At 62.7% G+C, this 22,612-nt stretch overlaps 2 protein-coding genes across 8 annotated transcripts in view; one reads left to right on the top strand and one right to left on the bottom strand.

Annotated features, from left to right (window-relative positions):
* EVL (Enah/Vasp-like) overlaps positions 1-1,132 on the top strand; it is a 140,588-nt gene extending 139,456 nt beyond the window's left edge. For all 6 annotated transcript variants that reach the window (XM_082737686.1, XM_082737684.1, XM_082737685.1 and 3 more), the window contains one exon: positions 645-1,132. In XM_082737686.1, coding sequence (XP_082593812.1) covers positions 645-682 — 38 coding nt within the window. In that variant the 3' untranslated portion in view covers positions 683-1,132. The remainder of the gene's footprint in view (positions 1-644) is intronic.
* DEGS2 (delta 4-desaturase, sphingolipid 2) lies at positions 902-22,300 on the bottom strand. Of its 2 annotated transcripts, none has more exons than XM_082737699.1 (3): positions 22,132-22,300; positions 5,065-5,807; positions 902-3,519 (listed from the first exon to the last, which is right to left on the bottom strand). In XM_082737699.1, exons 1-3 carry the CDS (start codon positions 22,211-22,213, stop codon positions 3,373-3,375), a joined length of 972 nt encoding a protein of 323 aa, XP_082593825.1. In that variant the 5' UTR covers positions 22,214-22,300; the 3' UTR covers positions 902-3,372. The 2 variants fall into 2 exon arrangements, with proteins under 2 accessions (XP_082593825.1, XP_082593826.1); XM_082737700.1 differs by lacking the exon at positions 22,132-22,300 and adding an exon at positions 11,785-12,007.
* Between the last annotated feature and the right edge of the window lie 312 nt (positions 22,301-22,612).

Genomic DNA, 22,612 nt, shown 5'->3' with positions numbered 1-22,612 from the left:
GAGCTAGGCCCGGGCCACGCCCCGTCCTTGTCCCAGCAGAGCGCCCTCGATTCCTGTTTGTCCATCCACGCCCCCCACGGGCCTGGGCCAGGCAGATAAGGGAGTTAATGAATGAAGAGCAAGGCCAGGCCCGGAGCCAGAGCCGAGACACAGGCCAACCATTAACTCCGCTTTATTGCTGGGGGCCCCACCAGGGCCAGAGCCGGTACGCACCGGTACGCACCGTGAGTGCACCGCCAGCCTGTGCGCAGGGATGGAGACTGGGAGGCAGTGGGGAAGCGGCCCCCCGGCCCGTGCCCGGGTCTGCGGGAGGCAGAAGGGGCTCAGCCCCAGGCACAAGTGACCTCGGGGTAGGTCCTGCCTGTGGCCGATGGGCCTGTGGGAAAACACAAGCAATGTGGTGCTTCTCGGAAGCCCTTCTGGCAGCGAAGCACCCAGCACTCTGCTATTTCAGCTCCAGGCCCCAATCTGGGGGACAGCCATGAGGGGTGGGGACAGGAGGAAGCTGGGGAGAAAGGCCAGAGGCTTTAAGGCTCTGTCTCGTGACCTCTGGGAGCCCAGCTCAGGCTCTCCGAGGACTGAGCGGGCAAACAGCAGGCAGGCCTTGTCCCCACCGCCCTGAGCCACCCTGTCCTGTCCCCCAGCCATCCGGCAGGAGCTGAGCGGGATCAGCACCTCCTAGGGCCCCCGGCCCCTGCCGCCACCGCCCAAGACCACAGGCCCACTGCCGGCGGGGGACAGCGAGGAGCCCGGCCGGCCCCAGGCCTGCAGCACACGCGCACGCACTGAAGCCGGGACGTGCTCCATTCAAACGTCTTAACCTGTGATAAAATATTAAAATGAGGAAACAAGTTCAATTTCTGGATTTTTTTAGATTCTACCTGACACAGAACACCAGGTCTACTCGCCTTTTTTGTATTTTATATTTGCCTATTTAAGTGTACATTTCTTTTGGTTTATAGAGGACTCCCCAAATCACGCGCTTCATTAGACGGTTTCCGAGTTTTCTCCTAGGTGATGCTCTTAGCAGCTTGGCTGGCAGGGGCAAGCGGTCCCCAGCGTCGTGGTGGTCAAGTCTGTCCACGCACCGCGGTGTCTGTATCCACGTGGTAATAAACGCTTTCTGTCCACACCCCCGGCTCCGGCTCAGTCTGTCGTGCCAGCTCTGGGCCACTCCATGCCGAGGATACCCCTCTGGGTAACGGCCCACCAACATCGTGGCCCGCAAGAACGAAGCGGCCACCTTGGTGGGCAGCTGGGCTGGAAGCAGACGGGGGAAGAGGGGAGGAAGAGTGGGGGCCTCTCGGCTTCCAGCCAGGGCTCCTGGCCACGGCCACCGCCCCCCCCCCGCCCCCGCTCCCCAGATGGGCCTGAGTGCGGCCCACACCTGCAGCATGGAAGCGCCAGCTCCACTCTGAGCACCGTGCGGCAGCGGCGGCCTGGGCTTAGCAAACCCGCAGGAAGTAACAGGCTGCGTCGTCCAAAAAGGACCAAGGCCCTGCCCTATGCCCCCAGCTCCCACCGAATGCACAGCCCAGCACTTCTCAGTGTGCACCCCTTTGGAAGCCAAGAGCATCTGCCCCAGGATGAGGAGGAAGAGGGGCCCAGCCAGGGGGCAGGCCTGCAGGTACCCTCTCCTGGCCCCCAGGGACACAGCAGTTTGCCCAGCTGTCCTGGGGCGCAGGATGGGGGGGCTCCTCAGGGAGAGGGGGATGAGGCTGGGGACCCCCGTCTGATGGCGAGACTGCTGTTTTCTGGACACCCCAACGGATGGAGTACTCCAAACAATCTGGAAGACCGAAGTAGGATGGCTCTGCCTGCGGCGGGGTGAGCGGCTGGGCCTCCTCTCTGAGTGGCTGCCCCACCCCCATCCCGTCCAGCAGAGACTCTAACCCAGGCCATCAGATTCCTGGCCAAAGCCCAGGAATCCTGACCTTTAGGGGCGAGGGTCGGGGGAGCTGGCAGGTCATGACTGAGCTCACCCAGCTCCCCGGGGAGCCTCCTCCCCAGCACAGCCCTGCAAGTGGGTGTGCCGGCAGCCCCAAGGGAGCCCCCAGGCCGGAGGAGCTGTGCTCCTGGGTCCCCCGACTCAGGCCGACCTGTTTGCATGGGGAGAGACCACCGGTTCACCCAGGCTAAGCACTCCAGCCACGCTGCAGGTGCCTCACACAGCAGGCCCTGAGGCCGGCGCCTCTTCCCAGGGCCATCTCAACGTCTGGGGGATGGGGTGGGCATGGATGTGTGCCCCCCCAGCCCCCGGCCTCGGGGCAGCAGCAACTCGCCTTCCTCCTGCCCTCCCTCTCCTGGGTCAGCTAGCTCAGCCCCAACGCCCAGGGGGTGGTCCTCTGACCCCAGCCTCAGGGGCCACGCCTGTCCGGGGGCCCCAGGCACCCCTCCTGCTGCCTGCCTGCCAGCCTCTAGGAGACCAGGACCCCACCCTACCCCACACTACCCCTCACAGCCCCCCAGGTTTCAGCCATGCCCCCACCAGTCAGGACAGGGTCATTACCAAGGACATCAGCCCACTGCCCCCGGAGCTGCAGGTCCCTCTGCCAGTCCCGTCTGTCCGGCCACCCGGCCACCCTCCGTCCATCCAGCCTGCGGCACCCGCTCCTAACCAGCTCTTCAGGGGAAGCTGGTCAGGGAGAGACCACCGTCGGAGGCTCAGAGAGGGCTCCCCTCAGGCCAAGGCCTCGGTGGAGTGGGGCAGGGGCATGGCTGAGAGGTGGCAGCGGCCTTAGCCCTCAGGCTGGAGAGCAGGGAAAGCTGCACGCGGAGGGCTTCAGAGCCCCCGGGACTTGGGACCCGGCACTTTACAGTCTACGAAGACACAGAGGACGACGGGACACCCCAGGGCGTGCAGGGGCCAACCGGCAAGGGACCACCCCCCACCCCCACCAGGGATGTTGCCTAAGCACACAGAGTGGGGGGAACAGAGGGAACAGAGGGACTGGGGAAGGCGGCCTGCTGGGCTGGGCTGGGCCGGTCCCTTCTGAGGCCAGGCGGGGCCCTTGCCCGCTGCTGGGACACACATGTGCGGGTGTGGAAACCAACACTGAATCAATGTGGGGCCCGGAAACCCCCGAGAAAGCGGCCCCAGAGAGACCACGGCCCGGAGCACCCAGGGCAGGGCCAGGCCGCTCTCCCTGAGGCCCGGGGTGGGCCTGGCCGGGGGTGGGGAGCTCCCCAGGCTGCAGTCTGTGCCCGCTGTGGCCAGACGTGGTCTCGGGCTCTGGGACACAGAGCACAGCCAGGGCGTGGGAACCAAATGCAGCCAAACCAGTTTTGGGCGCCAAGCTTGGGGGGGGGGGCAGGGAGAGTCAGGTCCTCGGCAGGGGAGCGAGGGTGCGGGGCGGTGGCCGCCAGCAGGTCTCACAGACGGTCCTCAGCCAGCTTGCACACCCGCTTCACCCGGGCGTAGGGCCCCAGGGAGTCCTCGAACACAAAATCCCAGAGCACCTTCACCCACGAGTGGTGCTGCGGCAGGTGGTCGTAGTACTCGGGGGCGATCTTCCGCACCTGCAGGAGGGCGAGCGGGGTCAGAGACGGGGGCCGGGCACGCCTCCCAGCCGCACACATGCGCGTGAACACACAAGCTGCACGCACGCACACACACACACACAGGGACGGCCTCCCAGGGGACCCATGTCCAGCAGAGCCAGGCAGCTCAGTGCTGCCCGACGCGGGTGCCGCCGGCCTGGGACACAGCAGACTCTGAGCCCCAGCCCTCCTCTCCGCAGCCCGGGCCGAGTTTCTGATCCAGGAGCTCCAGGTGGGCCCGGCTTCCGTGCCCCCAAGCAGCCCAGCCTGGCTTGAATTCTGCTGAGCCACAGTCCTGGCCACACGCCTCCGCCCAGCGTCCCCCCCACCCCCGCTCCGGCCCCCTCTGCCCCCACCCTCAGCCCGCCTCCTCCAGGAAGCACTCCCAGCCTCAGTGCCTGCACGGGCACCCCCACCACTCTTCACTCCCCCGGGGGGGAGCGCACCCAGGGCTCACGGCCTGCTTTAGAGGAGAAGATCAGGGAGCGGGAGACCAGACGACCTACTTGAAGCACAAGCAGGGAACCCTGACTTTGGAAAGGCTCACAGCTTCCGTGACCACCTGGGGTCCAGATTCCGGCTCTGCTACTTCCCGAGGCAGGGCCGTCCAGGCCTGAGCCTCTGCCTTGTCTATGAAATGTGCACAACAGCAACAAGGACGCCCCCTGCATGGGCCTGGGGGGAGGCTGAGGCAGCGCCCCGCACAGAGCAGGACCACAGGAGCTTCAGCACGCGAGGAGGGCAGAAGGGCCGCACAGCCAGGTCGGACTCCTGAGCCACATAGCCTGGACAGGTGCTCGCACACCACACACACACACACACACACACATACACACACACACGTGTGCCTGCCACTGCGGCACACTCAGACACACATACCAGCACCTGCATACACGCGTGCACACCCGGACAACACTCACGCCCGTGGAACACGTGCACACTGGGCAAGCACGCACGGACTCCGACGCTCTGACACCCTCCCCACCAGAGCCTCCAGCCACCCCGGGTCTCGGGTCACCCCTGCTCTTTCTAACCCACCAGCCCAGCGGCTCCTCCTCCTCTTCCTCCCTCTCTCTCCTCCAGAAACTCCCCAAACCTGGGGGGGCTCCAGCTCAGGCCCAGTCCTGGGGTCCATGGAGTGCCAGGCCCACCCTGTCCTCTCTTATGCCACGAAGGGGCCCTGCACGGTCACAGGGCAGGGACCAGAAATGAGCAGGGACGGGGGAGGTGGGAGCCCGGAATGCGGTACAGCCAGGCCACCCTGCCGGAAGGGGCGGGCAGCGGACGCGCAGAGAGGACAAGGGGCTGGCCGACGGCGTCCAGCCTGCGTTCAAACAGGTTTTCATTCCCGCACGAGCCCCTGCCCTCCCAGAAGCCCCCCCATTCTCCAGCCAGACACCACCTATCCTGGGGGCCTCTCACGTCGCCCCAGGAACCACAACCGAGAATGCAGCCAGACAGCGATCCGCAGCCCGAGCGTGCCCGGCAGCGCCCCCTGCGGCCCCCCTGCCGTGTGCCACGCACCAGGGGCAGGTTGCAGCCCGGGATGCTGGGGAAGTCGTGGTGCTCCACGTGGTAGCCCACGTTGAAGGTGATGCAGTTGAGCGGCCCGTAGTAGGAGTAGGTCTCGTGGCCCTTGAGGAACATGTAGTGCTCGGCCACGAAGTGGCCGGAGATGGGGTGCAGGCCGAGCCCCAGCAGGGAGCTGGCCAGCAGGTAGACCACGGGCTTGAGCCCCCACAGGGCGAAGAGGGCGGCGTCTGCGGCCAGCTGCACCAGGGCGTTGAGCACCTCCATGCGGGTCACGGCCTTGGGGTGCACGCACAGCGGCCGCAGCGAGTAGAAGAAGGGCTGCAGCGCCAGCCACAGCAGCTTGCGGGCCGGCGTGCAGAAGAGCCAGCCCTCCAGGCGCGTGGGCACGTCCACGTCCAGCCCGTCGCCGCCCAGGTAGCGGTGGTGGTCCACGTGGTACTTCTTGAAGGACGCGGCATAGGGCACGCCCACGGGCAGGTTGGCGAAGACCGCGAGCCAGCGGTTGTGCGCCGCGCGGCCCGAGCCGAAGGCCGCGTTGTGCGACAGGTCGTGGATGGCCAGCGTCAGCGAGTGGTTCACGCAGCCGCCGAAGGCATAGGCCCAGAAGAACAGCCAGCGCCACGCCAGGCCCCGCACCAGGCGGCAGGCCAGCAGCTGCACCAGCACCAGCCCCAGCACCGTCCACTTGAGGCGGGGGTCCGGCCGCATCAGGGCCTTGATGGCCGGGTACTTGGCTGCGGGGAGAACAGAGGAGAGGTCACGGTGAGGGCCGCGCGCTGGCCTCCTGGGCCTCTCCCTCCCCCCATCATCCACTGAGCCCCCCGCAGGGACACGGGGGACCCTCCAAACCCGGGCCTGCAGACATCTGGGGATCCCCGGAGCCACAGAGCCAGGCACACCAGCCTCCCCACCAACTGGGGGCTCGGGGGAGACTTCCCAGAGCAGGGAAGGTATCTTTGCCACCGGCCTGAAGAGTGAGCAGCTGTCACAAGTCACAGCACCATGATGCCCAAAATCCAAGCAGCGGCTGAGAGCCGCAGGCCAGTGTGCTGCGGTGCCAGGGGCTTCCGGCCCGAGGGCCAGGGTGCGTGGGGCTGCCCCACACGCCGGGAACCTTGGAAGGCACAGGGCTGGCCAGGGGCAGGGACATGGAGGGCTCTGGCTCTGGCTGCGGTGTTTCAGTTCTTAAACAAGATCTAAGGAAACACGATAAAATGTTGAATTCATTTATTTTGGGGTGGGGGGTGCTCATTACAGAATCTTTTGTACTTTTCTGTAGTTTGTTCTACAGGAAAGAGAACGACAATGATGGTGGGGGTGGGCGGAGCAGGGGAGGGCCTTCTGGCCGGAAAGCAGCCAGGCCCTGACTGGGGGTGCCCCTGGGGCAAGACAAACTTCCCGTGGGAGGGGGTACGGAGTCTGGTGCTGTGTCCAGGGGTGGGGATGCACAGGGCCAAGGGGTCATCCCACGCTCAGGGTAACAGACCCAGGTCTGCTCGGTGCTCTGGTTCCCAGGCCCTGGGACACAGAGCAGCGCTCTGATGCATGGATATGGAAACTGAGACCCAGGTCAGCAGGGCGTATCCTGGGCACCCTCGGGAAAGCCAGTGCTGGTCTCCAGTGTCTTCATACCTCCTGCCCACAGAGCAGCTGGGCAGCCTCGGGCTCCCTTCCCCGGGCCTGGGACAGGCCCCGGAACCAGCCAGGCCCAGGACAAATCCTGCCCAGCCCTGTCCTCCCACTGACCCAAGAAGTTACTTCCCCTTTGTGCCTGGAAGGGAAGGATGTGACAGCTCCACTCAGCAGAAAGTCCCCAAAGCCAGGCCCCTCCACCCTCCTCCCAGCCCACAGGCCTTTCTGAGAGCCATCCAGCAGTGCAACAAGGCTGCTACAGATGTAATGAGCTGCCTGTCCCTGGAAGTATGCGAGCAGAAACACAGGCTGGGAGCAAAGGGAGTCTGCTCCAGTCAGAAGGGAGACTCTGGCTCAGAATCCTCCTGCCTGAGCCGCCTCCCCACAAGTCCCTCTTGGGGTCCCTCGATCTTGCTGTGTGCCCCGGGCTCCATTCCCACCCTCTCTGGGCCTCGGTGTCCTGGTGGGTGATGGCAGGGGCGTGATGTGCTTCACAGGGTGTCTGTCCCCACAGTAAGCAAACAGCCAGCATCTGCTGGAGATGCTGCGGGGAGCTGGGGTCCCCCTCTGCCCGGAAGCCAACAGAAGGCCGCAGGCAGCCCCTCTCCCAGCGCCACCCCCAAGCCTCCGCCTGGTCACACAAACCGCGGTGCGGGCTCCGACACGGGAGCAGGGATTTCCACGGCCCTGAGGACAGCCCTCGAGGGGCCGAGGTGGGCTGTGAACCCCACCGTGAACAGAGCCAGAGCCCTGCCCCACCCCCGCAGCTCCCCCCCCCCACCGCGGCCCTCCCCCTGCACACAGAGGTTGCCTCCAGCTGGGGACAGTGCCAGCCCCCACCCCCACCCCAGGGCCTCCCAGCAGCAGGAGGCCACGGGCCCCTTTGATCCTGGGAGCTCCTCCCTGAGGCTGGGCCACAGACCGGCCTGGACCCCGCCTGGATGGTCGCAGCAAGTGTAGACGCAGTCGCAGGACTGCAGGACTTCAGAAATCGCAAGCCAACCCAGGGACGGGTGACAAATCTCAGCCCCAACAGCAGCACAGGACCCGGTGTCCCAGGCGGCTGGGAGAGGGCAGCGTTCCGAGCGGGTTCAAATCCTCGCTGTGGGTGCGCGTTTCCGGCGCACAAAGATTTCCTACAACTCAGGGGCGAAGACGAACCACCCAGCAGCGGGCGAGGGACCCGCGCCGGCGCCGCTCCAGACACCAGCCCAGGAGCCCAGAGAGCCGCTCCACGTGGGCAGTCACGGGAAACGCAAACTAAAACCACAGGAGGCCCCGCCGCGACCAGCCCCCCAGAAGGGCCAGAGTCAAAACCAGACAAGGGCAAGTGGCCGCAAGGATGGGGAGCGCCCGGAGGCCGCGTTCCGGGGCTGCTGGAGGGGAAACCAGCGGCAGCTACTGGAAAACCGGGATGTAGGATCGCCGTATGGCCCAGCAAGCTCACCTCTACACAGACCCAAAGACTTTTTTTTTTTTTTAAGATTTTGTTTATTCATTTAACAGGGAGAGAGCGAGCAAGCACACAAGCAGGGGGAGCAGCAGAGGGAGCGGGAGAAGCAGACCCCCTGCTGAGCCGGGAGCCCACGCGGGTTCAATCCCAGGACCCCCAGATCACGAGCTGAGCTGAAGGCAGACACTTATGCGAGTGAGCTACCCAGGGGCCCCCCTTTCCCACCATTTCACGGAGGAAATGAAAACCCAAAGAGGGGCTCCTGGGGGGGCTCCGTCGTTAAGCCTTGGCCTTCGGCTCAGGTCACGATCCCACCAGGATCGGCCCCGCATCGGGCTCCCACTCGGCGGGAAGCCTGCTTCTCCTCTCCCTCTGCTTCTCCCCCTGCCCATGCTCTGCATCTTTCAGTCTCAAATGAATAAATAAAATCTTTTAAAAAAAAAAAGAAGAAGAAGAAGAAGAAGGAGAAAGAGGGGCACCTGGGTGGCTCAGTGGGTTAAGCCTCTGCCTTCGGCTCAGGTCATGATCCCAGCGTCCTGGGATCGAGTCCCGTATCGGGCTCTCTGCTCCACAGGGAGCCTGCTTCTCTCTCTCTCTGCCTGCCTCTCTGCCTACTTGTGATCTCCATCTGTCAAATAAATAAAATCTTTAAAAGAAAAAAGAAAGAAAGAAAAAGGCAGAAAGTGCTGACCCAGGCTGCACGTGGATGAGCCTTGAACGCATGAGGCCGAGTGAAAGCCGCCAGCCACTGGGGCCACGAACTGTAGGGCCAGGACGAGGGAGGGGGACAACAGGCAGTTCCTAGGGAGGAAAGGAGGGGTCAGCAGGGGCCAGGAGGGGGTGAGGGGGAAGGCGGAACGGGGGGCCGGAATGGGTCTGCGCAACTCCGTAAGGCAGGATGTGGAAACAGCCACGGCGCACGCCACCGTGAGTACCACGGAATCAGACACGCCAGTGCGGTCGGTTCCCACAGCAAACTGCCGGTTTTGTGTATTTTGCTGCAGTTTGGAAAAACTTGAGGAGAAACTGGCCGCTCAGGGCGGGTGAGCTCAGTGGCAAGACTGTGCAGGCACTGCCCGCTGGGTCACGGGCGGGGTCACAGGCAGGGTCCCGGGCGGGGTCACAGGCAGGGTCACAGGCAGGGTCACAAGCAGGGCCACAGGAAGGGCCGATGGATCAGGCCCGGCAGGGCTGGGCTAGCCAGCCCAGGCAGGCACGAATGGTGGCCTGGCTGCAGGGTGACCGCCAGGGCACGCTGGGGACACCCGCCCCACCGAGGCCAGCAGCTGTGTCGTCGGGGCACGGGGACCGAGAGGGGACAGAACGCTGGGCTGATGAATAGCTTACCCTGCCCGGGGGAGCCGCCCACACCGGGCTCACAGCCTCTGGCCTCCTGCCTGCGCCGTGGGGCCGTGGGAGGGACCTGGCTGCTGTGAAGGTCAAGGACTCTAGGGCTGCTTGGCGCCCTGCAGGCAGAGGAAGACTCGGGGTGGCCAGTGCCACCTTAAGCCAGGAGACCCCATTCACAAGCTGGAGACAGAGACCACTGGCAATGTGGGGGAGAGGAAGGTCAGTCGTGGCCCCAAAGATATCCGTGTCCCAGGCCCAGAAGCTGAGGAGGTTCCAGACCCCGACATGAGAACACGGTCGCACTGGGCATCCAACGACAGCCACTGACCTTGCAACAGGAGGGTGACCTGGACCGTACAGGTGGCCCAAGGTCATCCCAGGGCCCTCCCTCCCAGGGCAAGTGCAGGCAGGAGAGGGGGTCCCCCGGGGACAGGAAAGGACCCCATTGCCCCTGCTGGTCATGAAGGTGGAGGAAGAGGGGGGCTGTTTGCCCAGGAGCACAGGTGCCTGGGAAGGGCTTCCTCCCCGGAGCTCCCTGGGACGTTGCTCTAGGACGCGTGACTTCAGCCTGATGAGACCCACATCAGGCTTGTGCCGCCCAAGTTGTTAGAGAGCATGTGTGTGCTCTCCGATGCCCCCCAACTTGTGGTTACCTGTCACTGGGGCCCGGGGAGACTGAGGGCACCTAGACCAGACAGGAGTTAACAGTGAGCACTCCAGCAGCTGGGCCTGTCACAGGGTCCACTCCTCCGGCCCCAGCCCTGGTCCGTCCTGGCACCAGCATCGCAGGGCCAGGGAGACTCACACTCCGCCCGCCCCCTACCCCAGCCCCCGCCCCCAGCCCGCCAGTCCCGCCCAGGGGGACCACCAGGTGGGATGAGAGACAAAAGGACCCCAGCCTGGGAGCCAGGAGGGGACTCAAGGGGCAGGCCTCATCCCAGCTTGCTCCCCTCCCAAAGGGCGTGAGAGGACGAGGGACACTTCAGAGAGGAGGCCTGGATGCCTGGGCAGAGAGGCACTTCGGGGCAGGGGGGGACTTGGGGCTGGGGGCCCGGGAGGGGGGAATCCAGCAGCCTGAGATCACAGTGGGAGAAAGAATGTCTTCCCGAAGGCCAGGGTGACGAGACGTGCTGGCCACCTCAGCCAGCAGGAACGCGCTCGCCCACAGCCCAGAGCCAGGGAAGCCTCTCGCAGAGCGCCCCCGCGACCTGTGCACAGGCGGCTGGCAGGGCAGGACCACAGGCCACGGGCTCCACCAGCCTCCCTCTCACCAGGGGCGGACTCCGGGCACCAGCCTCCCCCCTGGTCAGCCAGGAGCCTGGCCCTTGAGGCCTCCCGAGGCCCACCTAGGAGGCCCAGGGAGCTGGAGGCCAGCGGCTTCTCTCTCGGGCCGGTTCCCACGCATGCCCTTGGAAGGCGGCCAAGCCCAAGGCGGGAGGGCAGGGCAGGCCACACCTGTGGCAGGAAGGCAGCCTGGCATGCTCTGAGGCAGTGGGACCCCAGCTCGGGCACTGCCAGTACACAGGCCACTCCTGTGCTCCCCAGAAGCGGCTCTGACTTTGGACAATGGGCCCCAGACGCCCCATCTGTCCAACAAAGACAGTAACCCCGCGGGTGGGGAGCTAGGGCGCACACCCCTGCGGTCCCAGCTTCAGGGAGCCTCGCGCCCCTTCCTCCTTTTCCTAACAGTTTCCCAAAGACTCAGGCGCCGCCACTGCCTCCCAGCCTTGTCTCCACACTGGAGACAGGGACAACATCCGGCCTGCCCACCTGGGCAATGGCACGGCGGGGACGGGGCTCTGAGCCCTGCGAGCCTTCTCACGGCTACTAAATGCAGTTTTCTGAGCCGAGAGTAACAATGTCCCATCTTCTGTCTCGGGGCCTGGGTGCTACTCCCGGGCTGACCTGGCCCGGCTTGCTCTGACCTACCCCAGGCCACAAGGGCCACTGGGCCCAGCCATCCTGCTGGAAGCCCCGAAAAGACGGGGCCGACGTCCAAACAGGACTCCAGGCCGCGCAGGGCGATCCCTACAAGGGGCCAAGCACCTGCGCCCCGGACCGCAGTGCAGGGAGGAGCCCCGCAGCCAAGGAGAAGGCAGAGCCCCGGGGCCTTGGCCAGAAGTGCCTGCGCGCCGGGGAGCTGGGAGCGCGGCGGACTCCGGCCCGGCCCGGCTCCCCGGGACGCCCGGCAACCCTGTCCCCTCCACTGCGGGCGGGACGCGGCACGTTCTCCGGACCACCTTAATGTTAATGTCTTCCTGGAGGGGAAAAACCACCTTCCCCTGACAAAGGCAAGGCCTCCGGTATCGCAGGTCGTCGTTAGCATATGAAAGTTCTGAGGGGCGCCCAGGTGGCTCCGTGGGTTAAGCCGCCGCCTTCGGCTCAGGCCGGGATCCCAGCATCCCCGGACCGCCCCGCAGCAGGCTCCTTGCTCCGCAGGGAATCGGCTTCTCTCTCGGCCTCTGCCTGCCTCTCTGCCTGCTTGTGCGCGCTCCCTCACTCTCCCCCTGACAAATAAATAAATAAAATCTTAAAAAAAAAAAAACAAACAACCTTTTGAAACCTCCTTTTCTTTCCCTCTCCCAACCCCACAGTGTATAATCCGCCGCCCTCACAGCCTGGGCCGGCAGCTCCTTCTGCCCACGGACCCCCCCCCGCCCCCCCGTGCTTGAACAAACCTCCATTTTGCACGAGGACGACTCAAGAATTCCTTCTTGGTCCTCGGCTCCAGACTCCTCCCCACTGAAGCTCACTTGTGTTCTAAAACTTCATCCCCACTGAACACCCCGGGCCTTCCGTGGGGACCCCAGGGAGGCCCTGTCTTAGGAGTGGGGCTATTCCAGACCTGCGTGCCAGAAAGTCAGTCCTCACACAAGGGCAACCGTGAATCCCAACTGCTCACGCCCAGAGCTTCCTGGGGAGCGGGGGGACCTGTGGGGACCTCCCACAGGGATGCTCGGGAACCCCTGGCCACGGAGACCAGAGGTGGCGGTCACGGGGCATCGGAAGGACTGGGTGACTGCAGCCATCCCGGGGTCAGAGATAGTCAAGGGCAGGAAGACAAGACAGGTGCCCCATGGGACCTAGCAAGGTCATGAGGGCGCCAACAGGAGCCACGTCCGCACAACCTGGGGCGAGACGGCAGGAGAGGGGGGAGTGCGGACGTGGGGAGGACGGGAGGTCCAGCTGGGGGACAAGGGATGTCAGGAAGCCAGGACAGAGATGCTGGGGCAGGGGTCACGGAACGGGCAAGGGGTGCCGGCCCAACAAAAGCGGGCCGGCCCGGGCCTCTTCCAGGGGCTCAGAAAAGGAGGGCAAGAGGGGGAGAGCCCGGAGGCCGCACAGCGCTGGGCTCCACCCTCTCGGGGACGCCCGAAAAGGGGGGACAGAAGCACAGACCCCACCCCACCCCCACAGCCCCGTGGAGGAGCCCTGGCCCCGAGCTGGACCCCCACGCCTGGCCAGCCTGCCGGGCGCACCCAGGCCCCCGGCTCAGCGACAGCAGGGTGCACGGGGACAGGCAGGCTTCGAGAGCTCGCTACGCAGGGGGGAAGCACAGACGGCCACCCGGAACAGAGACAAACAGACCCACGCACCATGCAAATGTCTGCGGCCGCCCGGGCGTGGCCCAAGGCAACTGGGCACCTGGCCAGGAACAGCAGCCCTTGTTAGAAGTCGCACTGGCTGGGCTGACACGGGAAGGAGGGTCCGAGGTCCAGAGAAGCTCGGGGAAGCGTCCCACAGAGCAGGGTGAGGCCCATACTGCCAAGACTTGGCCTTCGGAGCCCCAGCTCCGGCCCCCACCCCAAGCAGGATGCCCGCTGGGGCCCAGGCGAGGGCGGGGACACCAGCAGGTGCAGGGAACCCGAAACATTCACCCTGCCCGGGAGCGGGCCCTCCCCGCTGGGGAGACAGGGAGACGGGGTTCCCACAGCAAGGTGAAACTACGTGCCTCATTTCCAAAACCCCCCCAGCCCCCCACCCACCCAGAAAGGGGGGAACAGCGCTATGCAGGGATGCTGGGCCGGCAGGCAACCTGTGTCCTGGGGCTGAGAGGTGTGGTCGCCAGGACAGAACAGCCAGAGAAAATGCTGGGTCCCAGGTCAAACCTGCCTGCAGCCCGGCTCACCCCCACAGCAGGGGGTCCCTGGGCAGCCCCTGTCCCTCTCTGGGCCTGCTTCGCACTCTCCCTCTTGAAGGTGCTGGCTCGGACCGGCCAGAAGCAGCCTGCTACCAGCAAAGTGACTTCTAGGTGACTTCTACGCATCCCAAGGACCCAACACACAACAGACTTGTTCACAGGACCCAGAGAGCAGGGCAGGAGGGTGGGCCTGGTGGACCCCGAGGGCCCCCACACCAGTCTCCGGAAAGGCCTCCCCCCAGATACCGGCTCATCCCCCAACTTCTCCTGACAAAGCCCGCAGGGGGAGGGGAGGGGGAAGCAGGTAGTGCCTGGGGAGGCTGCTGGGCCCTTCCCTTGCCCTCCAGAGGCAGCCAGGGAGGTCCCCAGGCTCCAGGGTCTTCCTCCCAGGTGCAGGCCTCCCACCTGCCCCCTGCTGACCTCTGGACTCTGGCAGGGGCCCCAGGAACACAAGGGCCTTCTTCCCGCCAACACTCTGGACCCACCCCTGTGCCCAGGCCTGCCACCACTGGACCACACACTCCTACCACCGCCCCAAAGAGGCCACGTGCCATGGTGTGACAGTCCAAGGACTACAGGGGAGGTCCCTGTCATTGCTACTCATTGCTACTCATCACCTAAGTATTCCCAAGTCTAGAACATTCCATGGCACACAGCAGCTCACTGCTGACCACCTGCTTCCCAGCCGGGGGCTCCAGCTCTGTCCCTCCCTCCCCCACCGGCTGTTGAGTAACTTGGCAACTCTCCCAAGAAGGCACCTGAAGCTCTCTTAATCTCCTTCCTAAAGGGCTTCCCTGCAGCCCCGCCCCAGCTCTGTGGCCTCCCCACAGGCTCCCCTTTGGAGCCAGGAAGAGCCAAGCCCAACACCTATGGTCAGTGCAGGAGGAACCCTGGGGACCTGGTTGTACACAGAACGTGTGGAAAGTGGCCCGAAGTGCCTTCAGGAGCCACCATGCCCCCCTCACCTGCCTCTCACTAATTTTTTTTTTTTTAAGACTTTTATTTATTTATTTGACAGACAAAGATCACAAGTAGACAGAGAGTGGGGGGGGGGGGGCAAGCTCCCCGCTAAGCAGAGAGCCTGATGCGGGGCTCGATCCCAGGACCCTGAGATCATGACCTGAGCTGAAGGCAGAGGCTTAACCCACTGAGCCACCCAGGCATCCCTAAATCTGCTTTTTGTTCAGGGACAAACATTTGCTGAAAGTCTCTGGCAGCGAGATGGGAGGGGTTCCCCGGCTGCTGGGGGTGCGGTGCGGCTCTCACGGCGCATCCCGGGAGAGGGACACACGGACACACACACACGTGAGCACACGCGCATCTGACATCAGAGCCCAAGGACCGGTGTGAGAACCTGGGGGGCGACGGCACGTGTTCACAAGGGACCCGCCAGGTGAGGACAGTACTCCCCGACTGGATGATGCAACTTCACTGAAGTCCCCGGCGTGTGGGATTTACGGTTATGTAAACTGGGCCTCATCAAAGCTGGTCCATGTTAACAAGGGGGAAGGTAGGCCCGGGAAGGGCGGGGCATGCAGGGCCCTGCAGAGGCTGGGATCCCAGAGCCGGCCGCCGTGCGTGCATCACGTGGCAGGGACAGCAGCTCTCTTCAGGGGCCAGGGACAGAAGAGGATGGACAAGAGGCTGCCCGTGCCCGGACCGGCTCCCCGGGCACGGAACTTACCCCACAGGGAGCGTCAAGGTCTGGAAAGCAGACAGAAAAAAGAAAAGGTAGGGCGTCTGGGGGGCTCAGTCAGGTGCTCTGCTCAGTGGGAGCCTGATGCTTATGACGCGTGCCAAGCACAGGGCCACAAGAAGTCACGCACAAACCCTTACCCAGCGGGGAACAAGGACTAGGACTGCTCGGGTGGAAAAAGGAGCTGGGGCAGGAGAATGAAGTTCCCAGGGGAAGACAGACAGTGAGATCAACCGAGAGTCCTCGCCTCACCAACCCGCCTAGAAATGCGGGTTCTGCTGGGTTGTCTCCCAGCTCCCCGGGAGGACAGGGGTGAGCCCAGGACGGCAAGAGCCAGAGTGTGGCACGTCCCAGGTCGCAGTCAGTGCCGGAGGGGGGGAAACCCGGGACCTCCTGGCAGCCTCTGCACAAGCGCCTGTCACAGGCCTGTCTGGGGAGCCCTGCAGGCCAGGCCAAGGGGCCAGGCCGAGGGAACTGTGGTGGAGCTGCGCCTGCCCTGACACGGGGAGCCTCCAACCCGGGAGGATGAAAGCTGTCGGCACAGTCCACAGTCGTCTGCAGGTACAGAAGAGGCCCGGGCCGGAGGTGAAGGCACCTTGCAGGGGGGTGAGGGAAGACAGGGGGGCAGGCGCCGGGAGGAGGGGAAGCCATGCAGGTCACCACATGGCAATCCTCCCTTCGCCAATCTCTGCCCGCACTGCGCGCCGCCCGCTGGAAATCGGCCACGAGAGAAGTATGTGCAGAAACTGCCAAGGGCCGATTTGCAAATCAGGAGCTTTTTGTTCCCCCCAGAGAGTACCAGCGTAATAACACCATGTGTGTGTGTGTGTGTGTGTGTGTGTCTGTGTGTGTGTCTGTGTGTGTGTAGTTTTTGGTTCCCTCCAGAGAGTACCAGCATAATACTGTGTGTGTCTCTGTGTGTGTGTCTGTGTGTAGTTTCTTTGTTCCCTCCAGAGAGTAGCATCATAATACCAGGTGTGTGGAGTGTGTGTGTGTGTGTGTGTGTGTAGTGTAGTGCAGTATTTCTGAGTAAAGGACATTTAGGCTGAGACCTGAGGGACATGTAGGAGTTTGGTTCTTGAGGAACAGGGGGAAAAGAATTCAAGCAGAGGGAACAGCATTTGCAAACACCGTAAGGGAAATGGGCAGATGGGGTGCGTTCCACGGAAGTCAGAGAACAAGTCAAGAGAAAGGGCAAAGGCCCGAGTTGGGCTGCCCCACAGGCCAGGGCAGAGGTGGTTTTTTCAGAAAGGGAAGCCAAGGCCTTGGATGATTTCAGGGGAGGATGTCCCCAGGCCAAGGAGGAGGCAGGTGTCAGCCCTGAGTGATCACCAACGGCCTGCGCTGCTGAGCCCCTGTACCCTGCCTGCCACTCCCACTGCCCACACCACTTAGGGTGACAGCTCACCTCCCTTTTCTTGGAGAGCCATTCCTCTCCCACAGAACAGCCCTGACTGCGTGGTACTGGGGGGCTTGCCCATCACAGCCCCCTGCCCCCTGCCCAGCCACACCACTCACAGCTCCAGCCAGAGGTCAGAGGTTCCAGGGGCACCGGGGAGGGAGCGAGCTCACTCTCTTCCTTGGAATCTCAGAGTTGGGTGGACGCAAGCCCCCCTGACGGGGAGGCGGCCTAGATGCCACCCGGGGCAGGGGCAGAGAGAGAAAGGAGCCCCAAGGTAGGGTGGGGAGCAGTCGTGAATTCCCCTGAGGGCTTCAGCCCGGTTCAGTTCTGGATTTTCCCGCCCCGGCCCTGAAAAAGCAGCCGCAGCAGGGGCCTTTCCTACCCAAATAACCCAACAATTGCCAAGAGTCTGACTTCCTTGTTTCCTCTTTTGTTTTCCTTTGATTATTTGAATTTGTGTGTGTTTGGTTTTGTTTTGTTTTACTAAGCCTGCGCCCTGTTTTCACGAGGGAAAAAAAAAAAAAATCACAAAGCTATTTGTTTTTAAAGACCGACTCAAAGCCTGCTTCTTTCCACCTCCCGCCCGGCTTGGCCTCCGGTCGGCCCTGGGATCCCAGTCCTGCTGGCTCTGTTCCTGCCTTCAAAGTACAGGGAGGCTCAGCCAGTGGCCTGAGAGGTGTGGCTCTTAGGGGCGGCGAGGGCCTCCATTTACTCAGGACACTGTACCCTGGGGAGCCTGTCCCCATGAAGGCAGGGGCTGGAGATGGACTTTGGTTCTGCGGGTCCCCCCGGCCCCCCAGAGCGGGTGCCCCTGGGTTCTGACTTTCTCCCACAATAGGCCCCGGGGAGGGGGGGGGCTGGAGCCCTAAAGCAAGCTCACTGCACACCAGCCTGGCCCCGGCTGCCTCCCATGCAGGTGGCCCCGACCAAGCCCCTTCCCCTCTCTGATCCCCACCCCACCCCACTGCCCCTTCCATAAAGAGGTACTAGCGGCTACTAGGCTACTCGCAGAATTTCTCCCGGGCTGGGCACAGCGCAAGCAGCCGGAGATGAGAGGTGGGAGGTACTCCAGTCCTCGGGGAGAGCTCGGGCCTGTCTGCAGAGGTGGTCAGCATCATCCGAGCTACACTGCAACATTCACTGCGTGCAAGGCTAAGTACTTAACACTGCCTCATTTAATGTGCACAACTCTGAAAGGAGTATAGCCCTTTTAACTCAACCAAGCCTCTGTTTGCTCATCTGATGACTGACGTGCCCAGGGTCACAAGGCTCAGGAGTGAGGAGTGTTGAGCTGCCAGCATGAGCTCACAGCCATGCTCTAGACCCTCCGAAATCTACTGCTCCACAGAGATTAAGAACCTTGAACTAGATTCTAAAACGGCTAGGACCCGCAGAAGACCACGAATAGCCAAAGCAACCTTAAGAACAAAGAAGTCATCCGAGGTATCGTGCTCCTCAATTTCTGACTATACTACAAAGCTGAAGTGATCAAAACAGTTAAGTTAGCATTAAAACTAAACACGCAGATCAATGCAACAGAACAGAGAGCCCAAAACCAACATGCATGTGGTCAAGAGGATGTGCCCACGGAGGCGACAGGAACACGCAACGGGCAGACAGTCTCTTGGCAGGTGCTGCTGGGGAAACCGCCCAGTACATGCACCACGGACACACCCGGACCGCCTTCTTACAGCACGCGCGAAATAAACTCAAAATGGATCGGAGACTTGCATGCAAGACGGGAAACCCAAAAACTTTAGGCAACAAGCTCCCCTGACATCAGTCTTGGCAGTGATTTCTTTGACTTCCACGCTGGAAATAAAGGCAGCATCCACGAAAAAAACAAAACAAAGGGAGACTGCATCAAAGTAAACACTTCTGCACCGTGAAAGTGACAATCAGCACAAAAAGGCAGGCCCCGGAATGAGAGCAGAGACCTACAAATCGCGTCCTCAATAAGGAGATGATACCCAGAGCACAGGAAGAACTACACCTCAACAGCAAACCAAGAGAAATTTGATTAGAAACTTGCATAGACATTTTTCCATGGAAGAGACACACAAATGACCAACAGACACACGGAAAGATGCTCAGCACCTCTTATCCTCAGGAACATGCAGATGGAAATGACCAGCGGTCACACCTGACACCTGTCGGAATGGCCAAAACCCACATCGTAAGAACAGGTGTTGGCCAGGATGTGGGGAGAGGGGAACCCTCGTGCGCTGTCGGTGGGAATGCAGACGGAGGCAGCCGCTCTGGAAAAGGTTGGAGTTTCCTCAAAAAATTAAACTAGAAACTACCCCACCACGGTGCAGCAGTTCCAGGGCTCGGTATTCAACCACAGAAAACAAAAACACAAATTTGAAAACCTACAGCCCCCCACTCCGTTCGCTGCCCCCTTGTGTACGAGAGGCGAGACCCAGACGCAGCCGGAGTGTCCATCAACAGATGAAGGGAGGAAGGCATGGCTCTCCCCAAGCCGAAGGAAGGGACCATGAGGGACCCTCACTGAGGAAGTCAGACCTACAAAAAAACCACGCAATTCCACTTACACACGCCCTCTGAAGACAAAACCGAACCACACCCAGACTCCAAAGACAAAACCAACCCAGACTGGTGTTTGTCAGAGCCGGAGGGGTACACAGGGAGGGCGGAGGGCATCGGAGTCCACATGAACAGTTCCGCGCGAGCGGGGGATGGGCACGTCCCGTGCAGCAAGGAGCCTAGAGCCCACGAAACTGCACTAACTTTGTACTGCGCCCGGAAACATCCATAATGGCGTATGTCAACCACGCTTCAATGAAACAAACAAACATGGGGCGCCTGGGTGGCTCAGTGGGTTAAAGCCTCTGCCTTCAGCTCGGGTCATGATCCCGGAGTCCTGGGATCAAGTCCCTCATTGGGCTCTCTGCTCAGCACAGAGCCTGCTTCCTCTTCTCTGACTGCCTCTCTGCCTACTTGTGATCTCTCCCTCTGTCAAACAAGTATTTTTTTAAAAAAGGAAACAAACAAACAAACAGAGCCAGTGGGGCAGAGGAACGAAGGACAGACGGACGGACGGACACCTAGGCAGGGCAGGAGCTGTCAAATGCTGGTGAGGGAGGTAAATGGCTCATTAAGGCCAAGTTCACGAGTCCAAAAACAGATGGAACTGGAGGAATCCCCAGCCCCCAGTGGAAATGGGAATGAGCTACAAATGCGCGGGAGGGTCAGCCCTGGAGACCTGGTGCTGTCCGTTCCCTGGCCCGCATCACCTCCTCTCCTCCAAGTCCTCCAGGCTTCCCTGTCGCCCTGGCCAGAAGCTTCCCCCATTTGGTTTCAGGGCCCATGGTTTCTCTCTTCAGAGATCCTTTTCTCTATGTCCGGGAGTGCCGAGTAGCACACTGGGCACCTCTTAACATCCTAAATCTCCTTTAAATGTCACACCCTCTCTGCCAAACACGATGACTGTGCCCATTCTGCAGATTCAGATAAGTAGAGTCCGCAGCCCAGAGGGTCTGGACCCCTCCTCCAGGTAGCTCTGCAAGCCCGGGTAAGTTTCCCAGCCTTCTCCACCTGGGGCCAGGTGCCCAGCGAGCTGTTAAGGACGCAGGGGACAGTCAGGGGAGGGGAAGGAAATGGAGCCCGGCCTTGGCAGCAGGGTGTGGCCAACACACCTGCCCTCTCGGGAGGGGCAGGACCGGGTGATCCCCGAGACCCCCAGGAGTGCACGGGTGTAGAGAGGGCGCTCCACAGATCAGACCACAGTAGTGCCGGGTGACTGTCCACCTCCCAGCAGAAAACCACGGAAGTCACCCACCCACCCAGGGACACCAGCCAGGGTAAGCCACAACAGCCCCGCACTAACTATGCTGCGTATCTGGGGTCTGAAAGCCTTAGAAGTAACAGGATGGGTCTTGGAGTGGGGCGGGACACCAAAGAGAAAACTCTCTAAAGAAAAAAAGCCAATCTTAAGGGGCTGCCTTCAGCTCAGGTCATGATCCCAGGGGTCCTGGGACAGAGCCCCACAATCCTGCTCCCTGCTCAGCGGGGTGCCTGCTTCTCCCTCTCTCCCTCTACCCTTTGCCCTGCTTGTGCTCTCTCTCCCTCAAATAAATAAAATCTTAAAAGGCGGGGGGAGAGGGGGAGCCAATCCATTTGAATGCAGTTAAAAAAAAAAAAAGAATGAAAAGCTAAGGTGCTGTGAGAGCAAAACGGAGAAAATACATGCAACATGTAAGGAAAGAGTTAAATCCTGCTGTACGGAGAGCTCTAACCAACAAGTCAGAGACCAACCCAAGAGAACAAAAAAAAATCTAAGTGGCCAATTAAACTTTGGAAACAATCATCCCCAAACTGCAAATTAAACATAATAAAATAGCACATGTCGCCTAGTCAATCTGATGAAAAGCTTTGCCAACCTCAGGTGTAGCCGAGGGAGTGTGGAAGCCACAGCCCCGCCATTTCTGGGGAGGGAGAGTAGCCTGTCCAGGCTGCTGCACAGCCTGGGGACTGTGGGGACGGTTTGGTGGCATCTAGTGAAAACCAGGCTGGGCGTCTGCCTTCAGCCGGGGTGATGACCCTGAGGTCCTGGATCAAGCCCCACATCAGACTCCCTGCTCAGTGGCGAGTCTGTTTCTCCCTGTCTGCCTCTGCCTCTCCCAAATGATATTTAAAAAAACAAAAAACCCGCGAAGTCGAGAGCCCGGTTCCCCGTGGTCCCCAGCAAGGACACTGTACGTCCCCAGTCTAAAAGAAGCCCCTGGCTTGACTGACCACAACTGCGTTGGCAAAAACCACTTTAGAGGACACTAAATGACAAGAGGAACGGCCACCACGTACTAAGCTGTAAAATACACGTTTGAGGAGACAAAAGGCATTTGGGGGCATATTCTTTTTTTCTTAAGTCGTCTCTCCCGTAGCGCGCTTGCTTCCTTCCAGGCGTTCGCGGCGCCCCAACCCCGGGACCCGGCTGAGCTCAGCGGGCTCCACCTTCGCGGGCAGGCCGGCGCAGCCCGTACACGGACGGTCCCGGGAACGGACCCTTGCCCCGCCCGGACCCCGCCCCACGACCGGCTCGAGGCCCACCATGGGGACACTGCGGCTGAGGCGCGCTCCGCAGGCGCGCGGGTCCGGGCTGGGGTCCTCGGATCGTGGACTCCAGGACGCGGCCCGAGACGCGACAGCAGGTTCCAACCCGGGCGGGGGGGCCCTCGGGGACCCGGGCCGAGGACCCGTGGGCGGAGGGGGAAGTGGCGCTCCCACCCTCCCCGAAGCGGGGCGAGGAGTGCCCGCTGGAGATCGGGGCCGGCGCCACAGGGACCGCGGGGCTCGGACTGGCCCGCGCCTCCCGACGGCCCCGCGGCCTGCCCCACCCGCGGCAGGGGCCGGGCCGCGCTCACCGAGCATCTCTTTGCGGCGCTGCGTGTGCGGCTGGTCGGTGTAGACCCACTCGAAGTCGGTGCGGCCCGCGCGGTTGCCCATGCTGCGGCCCGGAGCGCAGCTCGCAGCGCGTCGCACCACTCGGCCCCGCTGCACCTGTCTGCCCCGCCGCGCGCCGCGGGGACCCGAGTGCGGCTCGGGGCGGGGGCGGGGCCTCTCGCGGGGCGGGGCCAGGTGCGCCCCGGGAGGAGCGAGGGGGCGGGGCCCGCGGGGCTGGGGCGCGGCCCAGATCTGGGGCGGGTGGCGGCGGCTCCCCAGCCTCGGTCGCGCCGGCTGGACGTGGGACTATCAGCGCGCCGCCCGCGGGAGTCCCCGGGCCCCAGGTCGTGCGGGGACGGCCCGGTGCGCTCGTTGCTCCCCACCCCGCCTGGCTCGCCCGCGGCCGGTCGTCGGAGCGCCGGTTCACCCCACCGCCCAGACGCACGGGCGCGCCCGCTGCCC

The sequence above is a fragment of the Mustela nivalis genome (assembly GCF_964662115.1).
Source record: "Mustela nivalis genome assembly, chromosome: 6".
Classification (NCBI taxonomy): domain Eukaryota; kingdom Metazoa; phylum Chordata; class Mammalia; order Carnivora; family Mustelidae; genus Mustela; species Mustela nivalis.
This window is presented reverse-complemented; position numbering and strand designations above follow the sequence as displayed.